Source organism: Lacerta agilis, chromosome 11 (assembly GCF_009819535.1).
Source record: "Lacerta agilis isolate rLacAgi1 chromosome 11, rLacAgi1.pri, whole genome shotgun sequence".
NCBI lineage: Eukaryota > Metazoa > Chordata > Lepidosauria > Squamata > Lacertidae > Lacerta > Lacerta agilis.
This window is the reverse complement of record NC_046322.1, coordinates 18,681,273-18,700,296: the sequence shown is the minus strand read 5'-3', so window position 1 is coordinate 18,700,296 and position 19,024 is coordinate 18,681,273. Positions and strand designations below refer to the sequence as shown.

The window sequence follows — 19,024 nt, the reverse complement described above, 5'->3', positions numbered from 1 at the left end:
AAACTCACTCCAAACGCTATCATATTTATTCAAACAAAGTCTGTGCCTATAAGCAGTCCGTTCATAAGCTGCAAGTGATGTCATATTGTCAATCCACTGATTATAGGGTGTCCTATCTCTATTCTTCCAGTTCATCAGTATCAATCTCTTGGCTATCATTAGGGCGCGTAGAATTCATTTTTGCAGCTCCAACTGCACTGTTGGTTTGGATGTTTGGATATAACACTTAAATATCTTTTAGTATTATGCAAACAAGCCTTAGTATCATGAGCTCCTTCTCCAGCACAGCTGTATGGACGTTGGAAACTTTTGCTTCCACTGTTAACCAATCGCCCTTAGTTGTCATAACCTGGAGGGGGGGGGGAACTGTGGCTAGCCTTAATTATGATTCAGGTAGACAAGCCAACTTCAAACCTTGATTGATGACTCTGCCTTGTTTGTCTACAGACATAGTTAAGACTAGCCACAGTTTGGCATTTGAATGTAACAATAAACCATGGTTAACACTGAGTAATGGAAACTGACAGGCAAGACCTCAATGAATTTGTCTCAATACCTTTTAAAGCCATCTTAACCAGTGGCCATGCCATGGGAGCAAAATTCCAAACAACATTTTCTCCAACTATGATTGTTTTCTTTTAGAATGAAAACGAAAAACAAACAAAGGCTTTTTTTTTTTGGAGATTTCATGTTGCTTTAAATCTTGATAGCTATCTTGACCTTTAAAAACACACACAAGAAACCCCCCACCATAAACTATTCTAGAAACCACTGTTGCAATGTCTGTTCCATCATTTTGTTTGTGAAGCTCAATAAATAATACTCAGCTTCTGCCACAGAGTTTCACAATGTGCTGCATGGCTTTCACTGTGTTGCACAAGTCCTACCTACCCCCCACTAAAAGCTGAGCACCACCAGGAGGCAATGTGAATTAAACAAAGGCTGGTTAAACATAAAAGCAATGGCTTGGCATTAAAAAACTAAAAGGTGGTGCCAGGCACGTCTCCATGGAAAAAGCATCGTATGCTCAACATGTAACTGTTGGGAGCTGTCCAGAATAGTTGGGGAAACCCAGCCAGATGGGCGGGGTATAAATTATTTATTTATTTATTTATTTATTTATTTATTTATTTATTTATTTATTTATTATTATTACCTTGCTTGTGACACCTGTATAAACACAGACACACATATAGGATCCACCCTACTCTTCTGATTGCAAATTGTTTTTACTGATTTTAATGTTGCATTTTTAAAATATTGTTGTAACCTGCCCTGGACTTTAGGTGATTAATGGGTAAGTAATCTAATACATCATCATGATGATGATAATAAGCATTATCATTAATTAATTAATTCCCCCACTTTTACCCTGATGGAACTCAAGTTTACAGTTAAAAATGAGTGCCGCAAAAAAAAGAACAGAAAAAACCCAACCATTAAAAACAATTAAAGATTGCTAGAAGTAAAACCATATACCTATATAAATCTATTAAAACAATATGGTTAGAGCATGGTGCTCATAATGCCAAGGTTGCAGGTTGCATCCCCATATGGGACAGTTGCATATTTGTGCATTGCTGGAGGCTTGGACTTAGATCATCCTCAGAGTCCCTTAGAACTCTACAATTCTGTGAATTACAATAAAAACAGCACAGCACCAGCCCTCTCATTAAAAGCAGTCGGTTCCTAAAAAGCCTGTTGCAACAAAAAAGTCTTCACCTCCCAGTGGAAGGATAGCAAGGAGGGAGCCAGTCTAAATTCTCTACGGAGGGAGTTCCAAAGTCTGGGAGAAGCCACCAAGAGGCCTTCTTCTGCGTCCCCACCAAGTGTCCCTGTGAGGGTGGTGGGACTGAGAGAAGGGCGTCCCCAAAGATATCAAAACCCAGGCAGGTTTGTATGAGGAAATACGGCCTTTCAGATAGCTTGGACGTAAGCTGTTATGTCTACATAAGGTCAAGCAGCAGGCTCAATCAGCTTACAGGCATTTCAAAACACAGCTATTGCAAAGTCTGCTAGGATCAAGACCTAGGAATGAGCCCTGGCAGCAGCCCACCTCCCTATCAGAGAGTTGTATAATAGTTTATGTGCCACAAACTATTCTGCAGCTCTAGGATGGGGAGTAAAGTCAAATATCATTGGTTACCATTGATGGTAAGCAATTGGCCCCGAGCAAGCGTAACCTTGTAAATAGCAGGAGTGCCAGCTGCAGTAGGAGCACATTTACTGGGTACATTTGCATATAATGGATCCATCTCTGCAGAAGAGATTAGATGCTTTCATAAATGCTCTTCAGCTGCCCTTTTTACTTCATCACCACAGCCATATGCATTAAATGCCTGGAAATTGCTAGCAAATTTTGCTTCATTTTGCTAAAAAAAAAAAGAGAGAAACATAAAAATCTGATTGCTATTTAAAATATGACGCATGGGGAAATGGCCATGGTGTAGTTAGTTGGAAAGCTGACCTCTAGGAAGACTTGTCACACCACAAGAGCCCAAGGCTAACCTAAGCGGAGGAAGTTTGTTGGTCAAGACTGACAGATTTCAGGTCTTGAGTACTGTTCCATGGAGGGGCTGGCAGCATCAGTGACATGTAACAGTTTAGGCTGTTGACCACGGCAGAAGCAATCGGAAGGTTGGCATAACAGTGGCATCTTTTCCAATCAGCGTATGGTCAGTTCTTTTCTCCAGCTATTGTCTGCGATCAACAAAGTCTAGCAGGATTATTATTTTTTAAATACTGGAGGAAAAAACCTGGACAACAAGACTGCTTATCTATTAATTATCCACCTAATAAGTATACACACCACCCTTCAAATGTAAGACTCCAAGGGCACCCTGTGTAATAAACAGTGTATGCACATCTTACACAATAATTTCTTGTTGTCTTACTGTCTTCAGCCATCTCATCGGGGACTATGATCTCTCTACCAATTTGCTCATAATCTGAGAAACAGACCCATGAATTCACACTGAAGAGAAATTAATTCAGCAGCATAAAAAGCCATGAGGTCAGAGTCAACCCTTCCATGGTGCCCAGGATGTTGTGATTACCCCTGAGCAAAAGGGATTTTCACACTTGTAATCCTGCAGGATCACATCCACTCGCTCTACTCTCAACCTCTGCAGAAGGTGTTAAAGTGGCTTCTATGCGCATAGAGCTGCTGGGTTCTTCCAGGTGATAGAGGAAACACCTGTGTGGAAAGCCTGGGTGTCTACAACTGTGCGTTCATAAAAGCCTCTTCACATCTTCCGCTGACTACACAGAAGTGTGGCATGAGACTAATGGGTGTGATCCTGCTATAACCCTTGGTGCATTCAGTGAAGGTGTGGAAAAGGAATGTAGATGACTTTTTTTTAAAAAAAAGGACTATATACAGGGGAGAGAGGACAAACTGCCTCAGTGAGGAGTCCATGTGGAAACCAGTGCTCTTCCAACAAACAAGCCAGTGGTTATTTGCCAAAAGAGCCACTGGGACATTCCTTCAGAGAACTCACAAGAAGTGGTTGCTGATGAGTGTGGGCTATAGACAGTGGTCTGAGCTGAGCTGGGAATCAGTATGGATTGGATGAATGCAGGAGCCAGGACTGAAAAGCAACCAGGACATAGGACAGAGGAGAAAGCCAGAACTTGGAACAAAAGGGCAAGTCAGGATTGAAGAGCTAACCAGCACAGCAAATCAAGGAATAAGTCAAGAACCAGGATCAAAGTGTAAGCACTGTTACATTTTATTTTCTTATTTCTCTAAATATTATTTTTTACCCTAATATATGGTCAAAAACTCCTCCTAGAGAAGCTTACAGATAATTTTAAAAGCTTTAAAAAAAGACATGATATGAAAGAAAAATGGATTGGGAGGGAAGAGGAAATAAGAAGTCTCCGGCAAAAGTTTTTGTTAACAAGTTCTAATGAGAAATTTCGGTGACCCTTAGGATACATCTTCCATCTTGCAGGGGAAGGAACGGCAGCAACCAACTTAGTGGAGGACAATTATTTCTCTTGCCTTTTTCTTCAGCCGACACCAGTAACATCTACCCTACATAAATTACAAGAATCCTAGCCGCCTTCCAATAAGTTCCACATAAAACTTAGAAGATATTGTCGGCCAATAAGGCTAAGAAACTAAACGGAATAGAAAAAAGAAGAGATGCTATTGAATGCCAAACATTCCACTGGCTTTTCTCCCGAAGGAACAAGATAAGATAGATGCTGATGGATAAGCAATTCTAGGGGATTTGGGCTACAGCAAGGAAGGTCCTAATGGGAGCCCTCAGCAGCACAGCCTCATGGGTGGAATTCTAAGCAAGTAATCTCTATCAGACCTTGAGGAGCACAAGGAGGAGCAGAAAAGGAAGCCACAAGAACCTAAGAGCCTGGTGGATCAAGACAGTGGCCCAGTATTGTGTGCTCACTATGGCCAACCGGAAACCTGTGGGAAGCCTGCAAGCAGGACTCCATCAGAAGAACACTTATCCCCTCCTGTGGTTTCCAACAACTGGTATTCAGCAAAACTACTGCCTCCAATTGTGGAGGCACAGCATGGCTAGTAATCAAGTCCTGACTTGTCTTTGAACAGCTAGCGCTGAGAAACACAACAGCAAAGACAAGCTATCTTGCACCAATCAGAACACTGGCATACCAAGCTCAGTATTGTTTCCACTGACTAGACAGCAGCTCTCCAGTCTTTCAGACAAGGCCTTTTCCCCAGTGCTACCTGGAGATGCCAAGGATTGAACTTGGGGAGTCTATAGCCTGCAAATCATTTGCTCTACCACTGAGCCTTTAAGGCAGCGGCATAGATCATAAATCTAAGAGATGGATTGTTATGGCAGCAAAGTCAGGTTTGCAGTAGGAGGGGATGAAACCTACAGCAGATAAGGATTTGTGGAGATGTAGCACACCAAAAGCTATTTTTTTGTGTGCAAGGATTATCTTGTCCAAATGCTGCTTTGTTTTCCTTTATCATGTGCTCTCCCCTTTATCATGCGCTCTTACAAAACATTTCTCCTCCAGAGTGATGAATTATTACTCTCCTAAGGGCAACACAACAGAGGTTTTAAATGGACCAAAGTTTATTACAGAAGCAAAACAAAAGAGGATGTGTCCAGCTTCTTCCACTGGAAAGAGATCATGTTTCAAAAGGGCCTATCCTTGCTTGCATATAGTTCCATGAGCTGCGACTCATTTCCAAGCTCTTATTTCCCCTTAGAAAACCGTATTTTGTCAAGAACAGGGTTACTGCCTCTCATTTTCTCTCCATTTTTGTCATCCCTTTTTCTTTCAATCTATCTCTTTGCCCCTGCCCAACTGGCCACCTTGACAGTTCACTCCTGATAGATGTTTGACCTGCTCCCTTATGGAAGCCTTCCTCTGACTCTTTCCATTTTGGCTCCCCCCCTGCCCCACTTTCCCTCTGGGAATCCCCCTCTGAAACCTACACAAAATTACCCTGTAGGCTTCTAACCTGGAGCTGACACCATGGTGGTTTCTTATACAAACCAGATAAACTGATTAAGTTCAGGCAAAATCCCTTTTCAGATGTTCCAAATCTTACCATCATGTGAAGGAGGAAAACAGGGCTCATGAGATTTCAAAGAGATCTTGCCAGAAGTCGCCACCATGCAGCCTAGGTACATGATGCTTTGGGGGGGGGCACGGGGGCACATCCCATTTCACCTCAAGCGGCAAAATGGGGAGATGCTGAGGAATGAACTTGAGAACCGGCGTGCAAAGTGGCCCCTCTACCTCTGTACTATGGGCTTTCCCATTGGCTCTCTTAGAATAATGGAATTGCTAAGTTGGAAGAGATCCCGAGGGTCATCTGATCCAACTGTCCTGCAATGCAGGAATCCCAGCTAAAACATCCATGACAGATGGCCATCCAACATCTGCTTAAAAACCTCCCAGGAAGAAGAGCACAACCTCCCAAGGGAGTCAGTTCCACTGTCAATCAGCTCTTATTACCAGAAAGTTCCTCCTCATGTTTAGTCGGAATCTCCTTTCTTGTAACTTGAAGCCATTGGGTCAAGTCCTACCCTCCAAAGCAGAAGAAAACAACCTTATTCCATCCTCCACATGACAGCCCTCAAGTTTTGAAGATGGCTATAATATTTCTTCTCCGTCCCCTCTTTTCCAGGCTAAACCTAACCCAGCTCCCTCAACTCATAAGGCTTAGTTTCCAGACCCTTGATCGCCTTGGTTGCCCTCCTTTGTCCTCCAGCTTCTCAATATCTTTCTTAAATTGTGGCACCCAGAACTGGGAACAGTATTCCAGGTTTTGCTTTTGTCTGGCCACCCCACTGCCTGTACTTCTTGTAGCACTTTGGCTTCAGGCTGGCCTCTTATCTACGTCATAAATGTGACACAGAGTTGAAAACAGTTCAGATAAATATCTTAGTAGAGTTCAGGTTTGTTCCCACCCACACCCCACACCCCAAACTCCCCGAGGCCACAAAATATGGTTCTGAATCTGGAGCAAATGTGTGGAGTATTCCAGCCCTTTCTTTCCCTGCGAACAACTCGAATTTTACTATTTGCAACAGAAGGAGGGAAACGAAAAGGTGCAATGAGTTTCTGAATGCCTATTTCTTTTTAGTGCCCATTAAAAAACCACTGCTATGCTAACAACAGTAGCAAAAGATTCCCTACAGCTCCTTGGCTTGGGCAAATTCCTGTGAAGGTTGATAAAAGGGCTCCCCCCCCCAGCCTTTTTAGCCCCCAAGGAGCATGAAGCAATCTGAAGAGTACTGTTCATCCATTCTTAAAACACATGTGAACAATGTTAAAAAAACGTCCCACGCAAGACATGCCGCAAAATATCTTCCTTCCAGTGCAGCGTTCTGGAACAAATAGACTGTGTTCCTTTGCTTGGTTCCACATCTAAGAGGCCTCTCCAGTTTTGGCAGTCAAGAGGCATTCCAGCTGCCTGGCAAACACAGCCCCCACGTTAAAAAACAAAAATTAGCATGCAGCTTTATAAATCAGACAAGACACAAGTACTCTTTCGGGCAACTCGATATGCGGAAACCCATTCTAGTTAGTTGTATGCAAATAAACTCCACCTAATACTCCCCCTCTCCAGACCTCTCAGCATTGAGCGCTTTCAGGACTGTACCTCACTTGGAGAGAAATTATTTATCTGTTTTTCCTAATCCCCCAAGCCTCTTAGCCTCTCAGAGGATATTGAACCTTACTTGAATTAATGAGGTATTCACCCAACGCCCATTGATCTTCCTGGGCTTTTTAATTTTTTTTGTAAAAATAGAGCTGTAATCACAGTACATCATGACATCAGGGAACCCCGTTAAGATCGCAGGCATTCAAGTAAGTCCCAATTCAGAGTGGCCAGCTGCACTTTATTTCAAAAGAAGCTCCTAGAGAATGAGGTTGCACAAACGCCAAGCATTTAAACCAGATATAATACGAATGACCTCTCCCAAAGAATTTCTGGGCACTACAGTTTGTTAAGGGGTGCTGGGAACTGTAGCTCTAGAACGGGTAAAACACGTTCCCCGCGATTATTTGGGAGGAGCAACGTGCTTTACGAAAGAAGCACAAAGAGTAGAAGTCTTGCTCAAAAGTAAGTCCCACTATGGGGCTCACTCCCAGGTAATCCTCAACATGTTTACTCAAAAGTAAGTTCCGCTCGAAACAGTGGAACTTACTTATGATAGCATTACAATATGGCTACCCTTCTGGAAATAGCCTCCAGGAGATCACGGCCCCAATTCTGCCCAAAAAACCCTGAATCTAGGAACTGCAAGGAAGACAGAAGCTACCGGTACCTATTCCACAAATATATTCCATTTTAGTCAACCAATGTTCAGTCGTTCAGTCGCGTCCGACTCTTCGTGACCCCATGGACCAGAGCACACCAGGCACGCCTATCATTCACTGCCTCTCGCAGTTTGGCCAAACTCATGTTAGTAGCTTCGAGAACACTGTCCAACCATCTCATCCTCTGTCGTCCCCTTCTCCTTGTGCCCTCCATCTTTCCCAACATCAGGGTCTTTTCTAGGGAGTTTTCTCTTCTCATGAGGTGGCCAAAGTACTGGAGCCTCAACTTCAGGATCTGTCCTTCTAGTGAGCACTCAGGGCTGATTTCCTTGAGAATAGGTTTGATCTTCTTGCAGTCCATGGGACTCTCAAGAGTCTCCTCCAGCACCATAATTCAAAAGCATCAATTCTTCGGTGATCAGCCTTCTTGATGGTCCAGCTCTCACTTCCATACATTACTACTGGGAAAACCATAGCTTTAACTATACAGACCTTTGGTTGACCTAGTCCCAACTAAATGTCACACACAGATAGCTGTATTTAACTCATCTCCACAGCTACTGTTTGTAAAACGTATACTCAAATTGTTCATATGAGGAAGCACTTTTCACAATGTTATTACATCACCGTGACTTGAATTTTTGAACTGCCCATTTCCCCCCTATTATAACTCCCCCTTTTACGGTCTGGCTGCCCATTAAAAGAAGAAAGAATTCCTGTGCTGAAAAGAAGCTTTTGATTAGGGGAAAGTCTGAGAGGATTAGAGGATAAGGCAGTCACCTCACAATATATCAGGACTTGATATATACAAGCAACCATGTTATCATTCCCAGATACCTCACCTTAGCTCTCAAAATGAAAAGCACAAAAATGAAAACAAAAAAAAAAACTTAGTAGGCCTTAATGCCACCAGGCTTTGCCGATAAGTGAGCTTTTACAAAATCACTTAAAAGACAGGCAGGGAAGTACACAATCTTTAAGGTCAGTCTGTAACCCTGGAGTTACAAGGCCCCATCCTCGGTTGCAGATGGTTTTCAATTCCTGTTCTCTAGGGTACACTGGCCGTGTCCCTTGATGATGACCTCAACCAAAAAGGCAGGGTCATATGAGAAGTGCTCTCTGAAGTACGGTTCAATGCTAAATCATTGAACCAAGCAAGGTAGAATCAGCAGCCCTAGCATGAAAACTATGGTGAGCAAATATCTTCTGTCAAGTACATCACACGGAGCTTAGCAACGGCCCCTCAAAAGCTTTTCTTCACCAACACTCACCCTTGCTCGTGGAGAAGGAATCACTCGCAGACACCAGTGCCAGAATAAACAGCAAGAGACGAAGATCCATGCCTCTGGATTCCACAACTGTGAAAAGAGACAACAATGTTAAGCTCATTACATTAACCACTTGTAAGATGTGAAATTCTGTTTCACCTGTCTCCTAGTTTATTGGGTGGCTGGATGGAGTTGAGGAGGAGATTATAATAAACGTTATTGCCTTGTAAAATTTTACTGCCTATTATACACTGTACAAGACAGTAAATCCCACTACTGGGCCAGGAATTACTGCAGGCAAGCTCATACCAGGAACAAACTTAGTTGGTCTCTAAGGTGCTACTGGAAAGAAATTTTTATTTTGTTTTGACTATGGCAGACCAACACGGCTACCCACCTGTGCAGGCAAGGAATGATTTCCATGAGCTATATCGGTTTAATAATGGTATAACTGTCAACAAAGAAGTCCAGGGATTGTAGCTGGGTAAAGATGGACCAGATTCCATTAGCGATCCATCTGCCCTACCCATATAACTATAGTTTCCTGGCAAGGGGTGGGAGGGGAGTATTAAACCAGTACAGATATATGGCGTCAGTCTAGCCGATTTCAGAGAATAAGAATAGAGTGGATATGATCCAGCAAGAATTAAGCACTTTTATGTCCTGCTGATTTCAGAGAGAACACACAGCATGCGCCTAAATCTTTCCCGGTGAAATCAATGGACTTTAGCAATGTTTTAATTCTTCTTACAATTTATTTATTTATAAATCACGTAATACTTTATTTTTTTTAAAAAAATGACTTAGTGTAGAGCATAGTAATAATAAACCACAACATTATTACAGAATATAATGCCTGTGGGAAAAGAGGTCAGCAAAGGACCGTATAAAAACAAGGTGAATGCAACTGTTACAGTCCCTTTGTAGAGCATTCCACAGATGGGGTGACACTGCAGAGAAGGCTCTGTCCCTCTTTGCCATGTAAGAAACTTCTCATGGCAATGAGACTTGGAGAAAAACCTTCCCTGAAGCTCTTAAACACACAGGCAGATTAGGATAGGGAGAGGCAGTCCTTCAGGTATTTTGGTCCCAACCCATTTAAGTTCCACCACCTTGAACTGGGAGCTGAATGGACAGTCTTTCAGAATCAGTATTATGTGATCCCATCTGGCTTTACTGTTCTGGTGACTATGGTCTGCATTATCTGAAGCTTCCAAATTGCCTTCAAGGGCAGTCACATGGACAATGCATGGCAACCACCGATCCAGAAAGTTTCCAGAGTGTACAACTGTAGGTACAGTGAAACTGACAATTTGTATGAGAATGAGCGTAAGGTCATAAGCCATTCCAAATAAAGTCATGAACAATATTTGCGGGTATCCACTATTATACAGTGTAAAAGAAGGGCTAAGAACTTATTCCATTTTGCACTTTTTTCCCTAGGGAAAAGACTTTTGTGCTGTCCTTTGCAAATATATTTATGCATTCTCCCCAAACAACTCATGGCAAGACTTGCAACAGCAAAAAAGAAAATAGAAGAAAGCGCGTCTCCGTTCTTGCCCTTGAAAATTGAAATGCACACAGATTTCCACATAATGGGACCGATTTTGAAGGCTTTCTCTTGCCCAATGGAAACGAGATAGAACTCTTCGCCAGCTGGAAGAAATTAAATCCCTCCACAAACTTCCACAGTTGCAAAAGCCCTCAGGCCTCACAGCTATTCCTCTCCCACAGCTGACAGCAGAGGCCAATGGTAAGTGGCTAAATGCCAGTAATGTCAGAATTCTCCCCATTAGATCAAGCTCTGTTATGCTTGAAACAGATGCACAAAACTTTTTTCCTGTTCTTTTTTTGCATTCAAAATCAAAGTGTTCTGGACCTCACGGCATATACTGAATTCCTGGCTAGCCTTTAGACAGCGATTATGGTCACATAATGGACAACTTCTAAAACGAGGAGTACATACTGACCCAATTTAGCCTTCCCTACCCTGGTGGCTTCCAGATGTGGCTGAACTACTAGTCCCATCATCCCTTGAGCATTGACTATGCTGGCTGCAGCTGATGGGAAGTTGTAGTCCATAATATCTGGAGGGCACCAGGTTAGGAAAAGCTGGTCCATTTCAACAGCATAGCCAAAGCATAGCTTGGCCATCAAGAATGTGCTGCTGCTGCAAGTCATCTCTCTTTCCTCTTCAAACATACAAAGATTCCTTTTTAAAAAGCAAATGCAGTTTGTCAAGAATCTCATCATAGGGGCACATTTCTACATAGCCTTTATACATGCATATGTTTTGAGAGCAAAGCAAGGATGAGACAAAGGAACATGAAGGGAGGTTTATAGTTACCGATGGACTAAGGAACCTGATTCATGGTGCATTAAAACAGAACAAATGGATGATAAATGGATGCCCCCAAAGCGGTGGCAGTGGGGGTTTGTGGTGTTCTGTAACATGTCCTTGACACAGTAATAGTGCAGTAGTAGTGAGAGATTTTACTTTCTTGGGCTCCATGATCACTGCAGATGGTGACAGCAGTCACGAAATTAAAAGACGCCTGCTTCTTGGGAGGAAAGCAATGACAAACCTAGACAGCATCTTAAAAAGCAAAGACATCACCTTGCTGACAAAGGTCCGTATAGTTAAAGCTATGGTTTTCCCAGTAGTAATGTATGGAAGTGAGAGCTGGACCATAAAGAAGACTGGTCGCTGAAGAATTGATGCTTTTGAATTGTGGTGCTGGAGGAGACTCTTGAGAGTCCCATGGACTGCAAAAAGAACAAACTTATCCATCCTTAAAAAAATCAGCCCTGAGTGCTCACTGGAAGGGCAGATCCTGAAGTTGAGGCTCCAGTACTTTGGCCACCTCATGAGAAGAGAAGACTCCCTAGAAAAGACCCTGATGTTGGGAAAGATGGAGGGCACAAGGAGAAGGGGACGACAGAAGACAAGATGGTTAGACGGTGTTCTCGAGGCTACCAACATGAGTCTGACCAAATTGTGGGAGGCAATGAAAGACAGGTGTGCAAGCAGAGGAATGCGCAATAAGCAGGTTGTTTGGAGGAGATGGGGGGGGGGATTCCTTCCAGTAGCACCTTAGAGACCAATTAAGTTTGTTCTTGGTATGAGCTTTCGTGTGCATGCACACGTCTTCAGATGTGAGTCTTAATGCAATGGGTGACTTTTATGGTGTTCCCTACAAACTATCCATAATAGCTTCTGAATTATCAGATGGGTTCTGCTGAACATAACTTTAGGAAAAATAAAAATAAGTTAAGGCTGCAATTCTATGGGGAGTAATCCCAACAGGACTCAGTAGAACTTGCTTCTGAGTCAGCCCAAGTGCTCAGGAATGTAGTGCAAGATATCTCCTGAGTTTCAGGTGCTGCGATTGCAGCCAAAGTGCTCTTTTTATTCGGTGAACCCGGTGCAGACGCAAGAAGGGGGCAAATTCGAGATTACTAGAGTGGCAAAGATCAGTGCATTAGCAAGCCAATCACACTGTTATTTTTAGAGAATCTATGGGATGCCTCTCATGATACCGTTTCAAAGAACAGTGGCACCAACCTCACTGCATTATAAATAGGATGACCCCCTTTTTGAGCAGACTGAAAGACGGCCAGCCAGATGCTTAGGTCACCTAACATCATGACCCCCCTCCCATCTGCAGAAAGCTCACAGCACAGCACTACCAAGCTGGACTCTTAATTCCAGAGGTAAGCCTGGCCAGGGCGACGAACAGCCTTTGGAGGGATTTTTAGAATCAGCAGGCGTTAAGCACTCATTCCTTCCTGCTCACGAACTTTCTTCTACGATGGCCCCCTCCCGATAGCCGCACATTTGCTGCACATTCATGATCTCAGCAGGCCTGGGTCTGCCAAGACAACATGGAGTTCCATCCTAGGGTGCTTCTAGAGCGTTGCCATTTTCGGACGGGACTCAAGTCGCCTACCAGCAAATTCGAGTGGTGCAATTACAGCCGATTTAGTGTTCTTGTGCAACAAACCCACTCTCTCTCTCTCCCCCACCCCCAAAATTGGACTTTCTGCACGAAGAAAAGTGAGGAAGAAATGCACTGGAAAGTGTGGGATAACATTTGCTTGGTACAACATTGTCTAACCACAGTAACTTGGAGCTGGGAAATTAAAGTGTGGCTTTCCCTGTACTGTGGAACAGCATTCCTGTCGAGATACGACAGGCTCTCAAACAAACAACTGAGGACATTATTATTTTTTGGCCTGACTTCCCAGCTGGATGCAGGGGTCTCTGCCAGGGGTGACTATTTTGTACTGTTTTAAAATGTATCTGTTGCTATTTTCTGTGGTGTTTTTATTGCATTACGTACATTGCCTTGAGACGTCTGTGTCTCAAGACATGTGATTAATTGATTGACCTCTCTGCAAACAAATCAGGATAAATGCTCAATGAACAGGTTGCCTGGAAGCAACTTTAGGCACCCTGCTACACTTCTTGAAAGCTTAACAATTCCTTGTACCTTACTAGGGAAGTGGTAGAAACCTTGGAATAAGCCACACAAGCCATTGTTTTGATTTTAAAACAACATCCCATTTTATTTTCTCTGCGTGGCCCACCTCATACTTTTCTGGTTTGCAATTCCGTTTAAAGGTGTAGGAACCCTGGCCCTCTTTTGTATTTGGCCAGCGCACTGTATTTTTAAAGGGGAAAATTGGCTTGCGTGTTAAAAGGATTTACATAATAAAACAAGGAATGGGCTCCAGAATATTATTATTTTTCTCCGGGAGAGGCTGCAGAGATCCTTGGGCCTGTCAGGGAAAGGGTTTATTTACACCCTAGGCGTGTCTGAGTACTGGCTGGGCCAAAGCAGCTCAGCTGTGCCTGGGACTGGCGCCGTGCCTGGGCTGGATTCCAGCCAGGGGCACAGCTAAAACCCGAAGAAGCAAAGCTTGAAGTCTCACTTAAGACGCACAGTCTTGGTGCAGGGCTGCCAACCCATGAAATAAAGAAATGATAATGCCAGTGCCCAGACAAAGCTGGAGTGGAGCCTACTGGAAATGGTTTGTCCATATGAGGCAAGGATGAGGGACACCACCACCACCAACACCAACACCATCATCCCAGAGAGCCACCTTCCTTTATGGAGAAGGCTTCCAGGTGCCATTTGTGGTGGGCAGGACCAGAGATGAAAGTGGGTGGAGCAATGGATGAGACTCGTATCTTCCAGGACACATTCCAGCCAGGCAAAAGCCCCCCCCCATGAGGGTACAGAGTTGGTGCCACAGCTGACCAAAGCCAGCTAATAGGTTTGGCTCCTGGTTCCTCTTTGCTGCAGGCCCTCTTTTCCTTCTCACCCAAAACAGCACTAGGACCACCTCCCTTGCCGCCATCTTGGGAGAGAGAGCCGCCGACCCAAGAATGATCCTGCCAGGCTCCTCCTAGCTGCTGCCATTGCTTGCCAATCAACCAGCCAGTACCCCCCCCCCCTTTTCAGCAGGCGTCCTGTTTGGCCTTGAGCAAAGGCTGAAGGCTCAGCAAAATTGGTTTTGCGCACTGACTCACTCCCGCCCCAGTTAAAGCCCAGGGTTAGCCCTCTTCAAGACGTTTCCTCCTGCAACATGAACCACAACAAGAGGTTCACCAGAATTCCTTCCTTGCCTGCCTTTTGCCTGTCTCTTGGCTCTCACACAGGAGGCAAGGAAGAGGAGAACTCTGGCAGGGAACATCAATGGCTGTTCCTACTGGGGTGTTTCTAAAGAACCTCTTTGCCTCTTGTGAGAGTGCACGGGTCCTTCACATCAGATGCTATGGTGACAAATTGCCCATCCCCAGTGAAGGCTGATGAGTGAGTAGTTCTGTCTTCAGGCAGAGATAAGGATGAGGCATGCCTTTGGTCCCTTACAATTAAATAACTCTACATCATCATAAACTTTTACTGCAGTAGCCTAAAACATTCAATGCATTCAACGGTCACTAAATATACCATAAAACCACATCCAGATCTACTAATATTCTTTGTTGCATAGAATAAAAGGCAGATCTCATATAAAATGTACAACTTAAATCCACGAATCCCCTTTGCAATTTACCGCTAGTTCTTTTGCCCTAATTTTCCTAGCTGCCAAGGCATGGAGAGCTATTTCCTAAGTTACAAAGTCATGGGCATCGCTCAGCAGCCATTTCAACCTCTCCCAGCTCTGGTTAAATTGATTTCCTTCACGAACAGGGGTTTCATAAATTGATTTGTTGCTTCTGTATGTAGCGGACATTGCGTGTGTCTTCTACATAGGGTTGCTCAAACAGAACAGAGTCTTTCCTCATAGGGTATTTTAAACTCTACAACAGCAAACTCCTTTGGCAAGTGCTGACAGGACTGGAAACAAAACAGGATACAAGAAGGGGGCATCATCAGGCTCGAGGTTTGCCCAAGCACCAGTTTAGGTGGGGACAGGGTCTTCTCATGCCCAGTGACACTTCTATTCCACATGCCAGAACTGCTCCTACTAGTAAGTGGTTCACATCGATTTTTTTTTTCTTTGACAAAGCATTCAGTCGTTCACACAATGCAATTTCAGATGAAAGACTGGGCATGGAGAAAGCGAAGACTTTCATTAGTTCTGGATGAGAGCTAAGTGTTCTGTTGCTTTCTCCGTCTATTTATAGATTCTATTCATAGACTTTGGGAGCTGGCCAAACCCCACACGCCTAGTGTTGATACTGATATATGACAACTCTGGTCCCATCTATATCATTCTTAATCACTGGATTACTTACCAATTACCCTTGATCTTCAACTGCAGTCCCATTTCTCTCTCTCTCTTTTTACGCGAGTGATCTTGTGCACTACAGCTGATGACCAAGCAAGTCAGGTGGTGTTTAACCAATCCAGAAGCATTGGGCAGACGATTCCTGCATTGCAGGGGGTTGGGTTAGATGACCCTTGGGATCCCTTCCAACTCTATGACACTTCTATGTCTTATTTCTGCACACAAGTACAGTGGTACCTCGCTAGACGAATGCCTCGCTAGACGAAAAACTCGCTAGACGAAAGGCATTCGCTAACGAAAGGGTGACTTGCAAGACGAATTTCCCTATGGCCGCGACTCGCAAAACGAAAACTTTTTGCGGTTTTTTTTGTTTTCCCCCCCGTAAAGCCGCGCTTCCTCCGACCATGCTTCGCAAGACGAAATTTTCGCTATACGACAGCACTCGCGGAACGAATTAATTTCATCTTGCGAGGCACCACTGTATCTTAAGGAATCCCCAAAGTGCTTTTTAAAGCCCTTTGATGGGTTGTTGGAATAGCTCAGTCAGTAGAGCACAAGACTCTTAATCTCAGGGCCGTGGGTTCAAGCCCCCTTTTGGAAGCTGCACTAAATGACCCTTGGGGGTCCCTTCTAATTCTACAATTCTCTGTTTCTATTGTATGATGGCTTAAAAAAAAAAGATTCAACAAATTCAAAGGGGGGGATAGATCTCTTACAGGCTATTTGGTATGATAGATAAATGAACCTCCATAGTCAGAAGCAGTTTATCTCTTGAGTACTAGATACTGGAGACAAACACCAGGCAGCTCTCACCTTAATGTCCAGCTTGCAAATGTGCCCAGAAGCATCAGTTTGGCTGCTTTAAAAAAACCAAAACAAAACCCAAGCCTGGAATTCTGGATGTGACGGAACTTTGCTCCAAGCCGGCAAGGGAACTCTTGTTTTCTTTTGCACTCTCTGTCGCTCTCCAGTGAGTCTCATGTGGGACAGGGAGCCGCCTCCAATGCAAATAGGGACCATAAAGAATCCTTGCCACCTACGGGAGGGCCACTGAAATGGGCGCACGCAACAGCCACAGTTCCTGTGAAGCAAGAAATTCTCACCGTGCTACTTGAATGACCTTTCAAGTACGTAGTTTATTGAACACAGCCTGCAATCAGAGCCTCGCTTTCCAGGAAGAACCAGGCAGTGCGGATGTCAGCTTCAATAACAGCCCCAGCTGAACCTCACATGATCTGATAACATTCTGTCACTACCAGAAGCTGCTGCGATGGAGCTAGGTAGCTTTTGCGAAACCCGATAAGGAAACACACCACGGAGGAGCTATCAAATACTTCTTCAGAGGGTGAGATGATACCGGCAACAAGGAGACCACTTCTCCTTTCAGCTGAGCCACACACAAAAAGACCTCAAGTGAAAAGCCACATTTCTTCGCGTACAGATTGCTTTTCTATATCTGTTCCGCCCCCCCAATTATATACTATTAAACTCCTCAGTGGCCTCCTCCTCAGACTCAGAGGGACCTCCTGCTTTACATATTAGGTGTGTGTTGTCAGCAACCACTCTAGGGAATCACAATTTGAGTGGGTGAGGAAGAGGTGCAGAGCATGATCTGAAGTAGCTGAAAGTGCTAAGGGCGCCCAGACCCGTTCAGTTGGAATGCCTTACAAGCTGTCTAAGAGCCAAGCCAGGCTTTGCATGGACTGAACAATTAAAAGGTGTACAGTAGACCCACCACTTTTGCGAGGGTTCGGATCCAGGGGTCCACGCACAAAGGTGAAAATTGCGCAAAGTCAGGAGTCCCCTGAATTGCCTTCCCGCGAGGCAGAGGGCTTGCTTACCGGGGTCTGGGAAAACTACGAGGATGGCATAGAAATACTGTTAGTAAACAAATAAAAACTCTGCCAAAAAACGGACTAGCTTTTTCAGCAGAACTGCCGGCACCAGATTTATAACAACCCCGTTTTAAGAGCTCACCAGTTCCTGTGTTTTGCTTTACTGAATAAATACACATTGCTGCAGAAAAGAGCAGTGGAAATGATCAACAGGAAGGAGCGACTCCCCTTTGAGGAAAATATTGCACTACTCGGGACTTATTAGTTTAGAGAAAAGGTGAGTAACATGCACGGCGTGAAGAAAACTTCTTCTCCCTCACTTATAATGCTTGTGCTGGGCCCGGGGGCAATCCAAGAAATGAGGTCCAGGCCCAGTCCAGAATCCGAAGGTTCAGCGAGGAGTCAGTCCGACAGAGCCAAGGCAGAACACGGGGCAGGAAACCAGGCAAGGACAGGATCTGGCTTACAGCAATGTTGCTCCCGCAACCTGGGGTGGGGTCCGACAGCCTTTTATCTTTGTCAGGGCAACGGCCGGTCCCAATCCCCCGGCGACTCACCTCCCTGTTTCGCCCGAAGGCGAGCACTCCTCCTACGAGTACTCAGGTCTCTCCTTCTCTCAGACCTGAGTCTCCGCAGCTCAGGAGATGCTGGTGGGTCACTGGACCCAGGGGCCACCTCAGCCTCCCCTGACCAAACCGGTGGTGGAACACCTGTGAGTGATGGCCCAGCTGAAGGCAACGAGGTAAACTCCGCATCTGGAGCCCGGACAGGCTCAGGCCCCTGACTCGGCCCAGCTGGTGTTCGCTGCAGGGGAATCTGTGCAGATTGGGGCTATTCAGGATCAGGCCCCAGACTTGGTTTAGATGATGTCTGAGGCAGAGGATCCGGTGCAGACTGAGACTCCTCTGGTTCCGAGTCTGAGTCCCAGGCCATCACAATGCTAGAACTTGTGTACATCCAATGAAATCTGGATGTTGGAAGGTTCAGGACGAATAAAAAAAAAGTACTCCACACAGCACGTAATTCAACTATGGAACTCGCTGCCACAGTAGATGGACTGCTGGCCTGATCCAGCAGGCTCTCCTTACACTCTTACATTTCTTATTTTGTTTTAAAGAATGGTCTTAGAATATTTCACAAACCCCAAATTAATGCATCCTTTTGATTTCCATGTAAACAGAAAGAGCTACTATGTTCTGTGTAGAACAGGATGCATCTTTGTCGGGCAATTAAATGCAGCTTAATGAATGCAGTGATTAGCAGGCCCCTGGATGTCTGCAAACCAGCGAGCCAGCAGTGTCCGGTGAATAGATTGCGCTGAACAAATCCTGGCTCAGCTGCAGACTGAGGCCGTAAGAGCAAGAGAACTGACTCATTTTGCCACCATCAGTTTTGCACGCT

General features: G+C 44.6%; 1 protein-coding gene across 3 annotated transcripts in view; it reads right to left on the bottom strand.

Moving 5' to 3' along the window:
- The window catches only part of GHR (growth hormone receptor), a 92,373-nt gene that overhangs the window by 32,791 nt on the left and 40,558 nt on the right, over positions 1-19,024 (bottom strand). For 2 of the 3 annotated variants that reach the window (XM_033163847.1, XM_033163844.1), the window contains exon 2: positions 9,051-9,137. In XM_033163847.1, coding sequence (XP_033019738.1) covers positions 9,051-9,120 — 70 coding nt within the window. In that variant the 5' untranslated portion in view covers positions 9,121-9,137. Of the gene's footprint in view, positions 1-9,050; positions 9,138-16,601; positions 16,621-19,024 lie in introns of those variants that run through there. The other variant, XM_033163845.1, reaches the window with a different exon arrangement.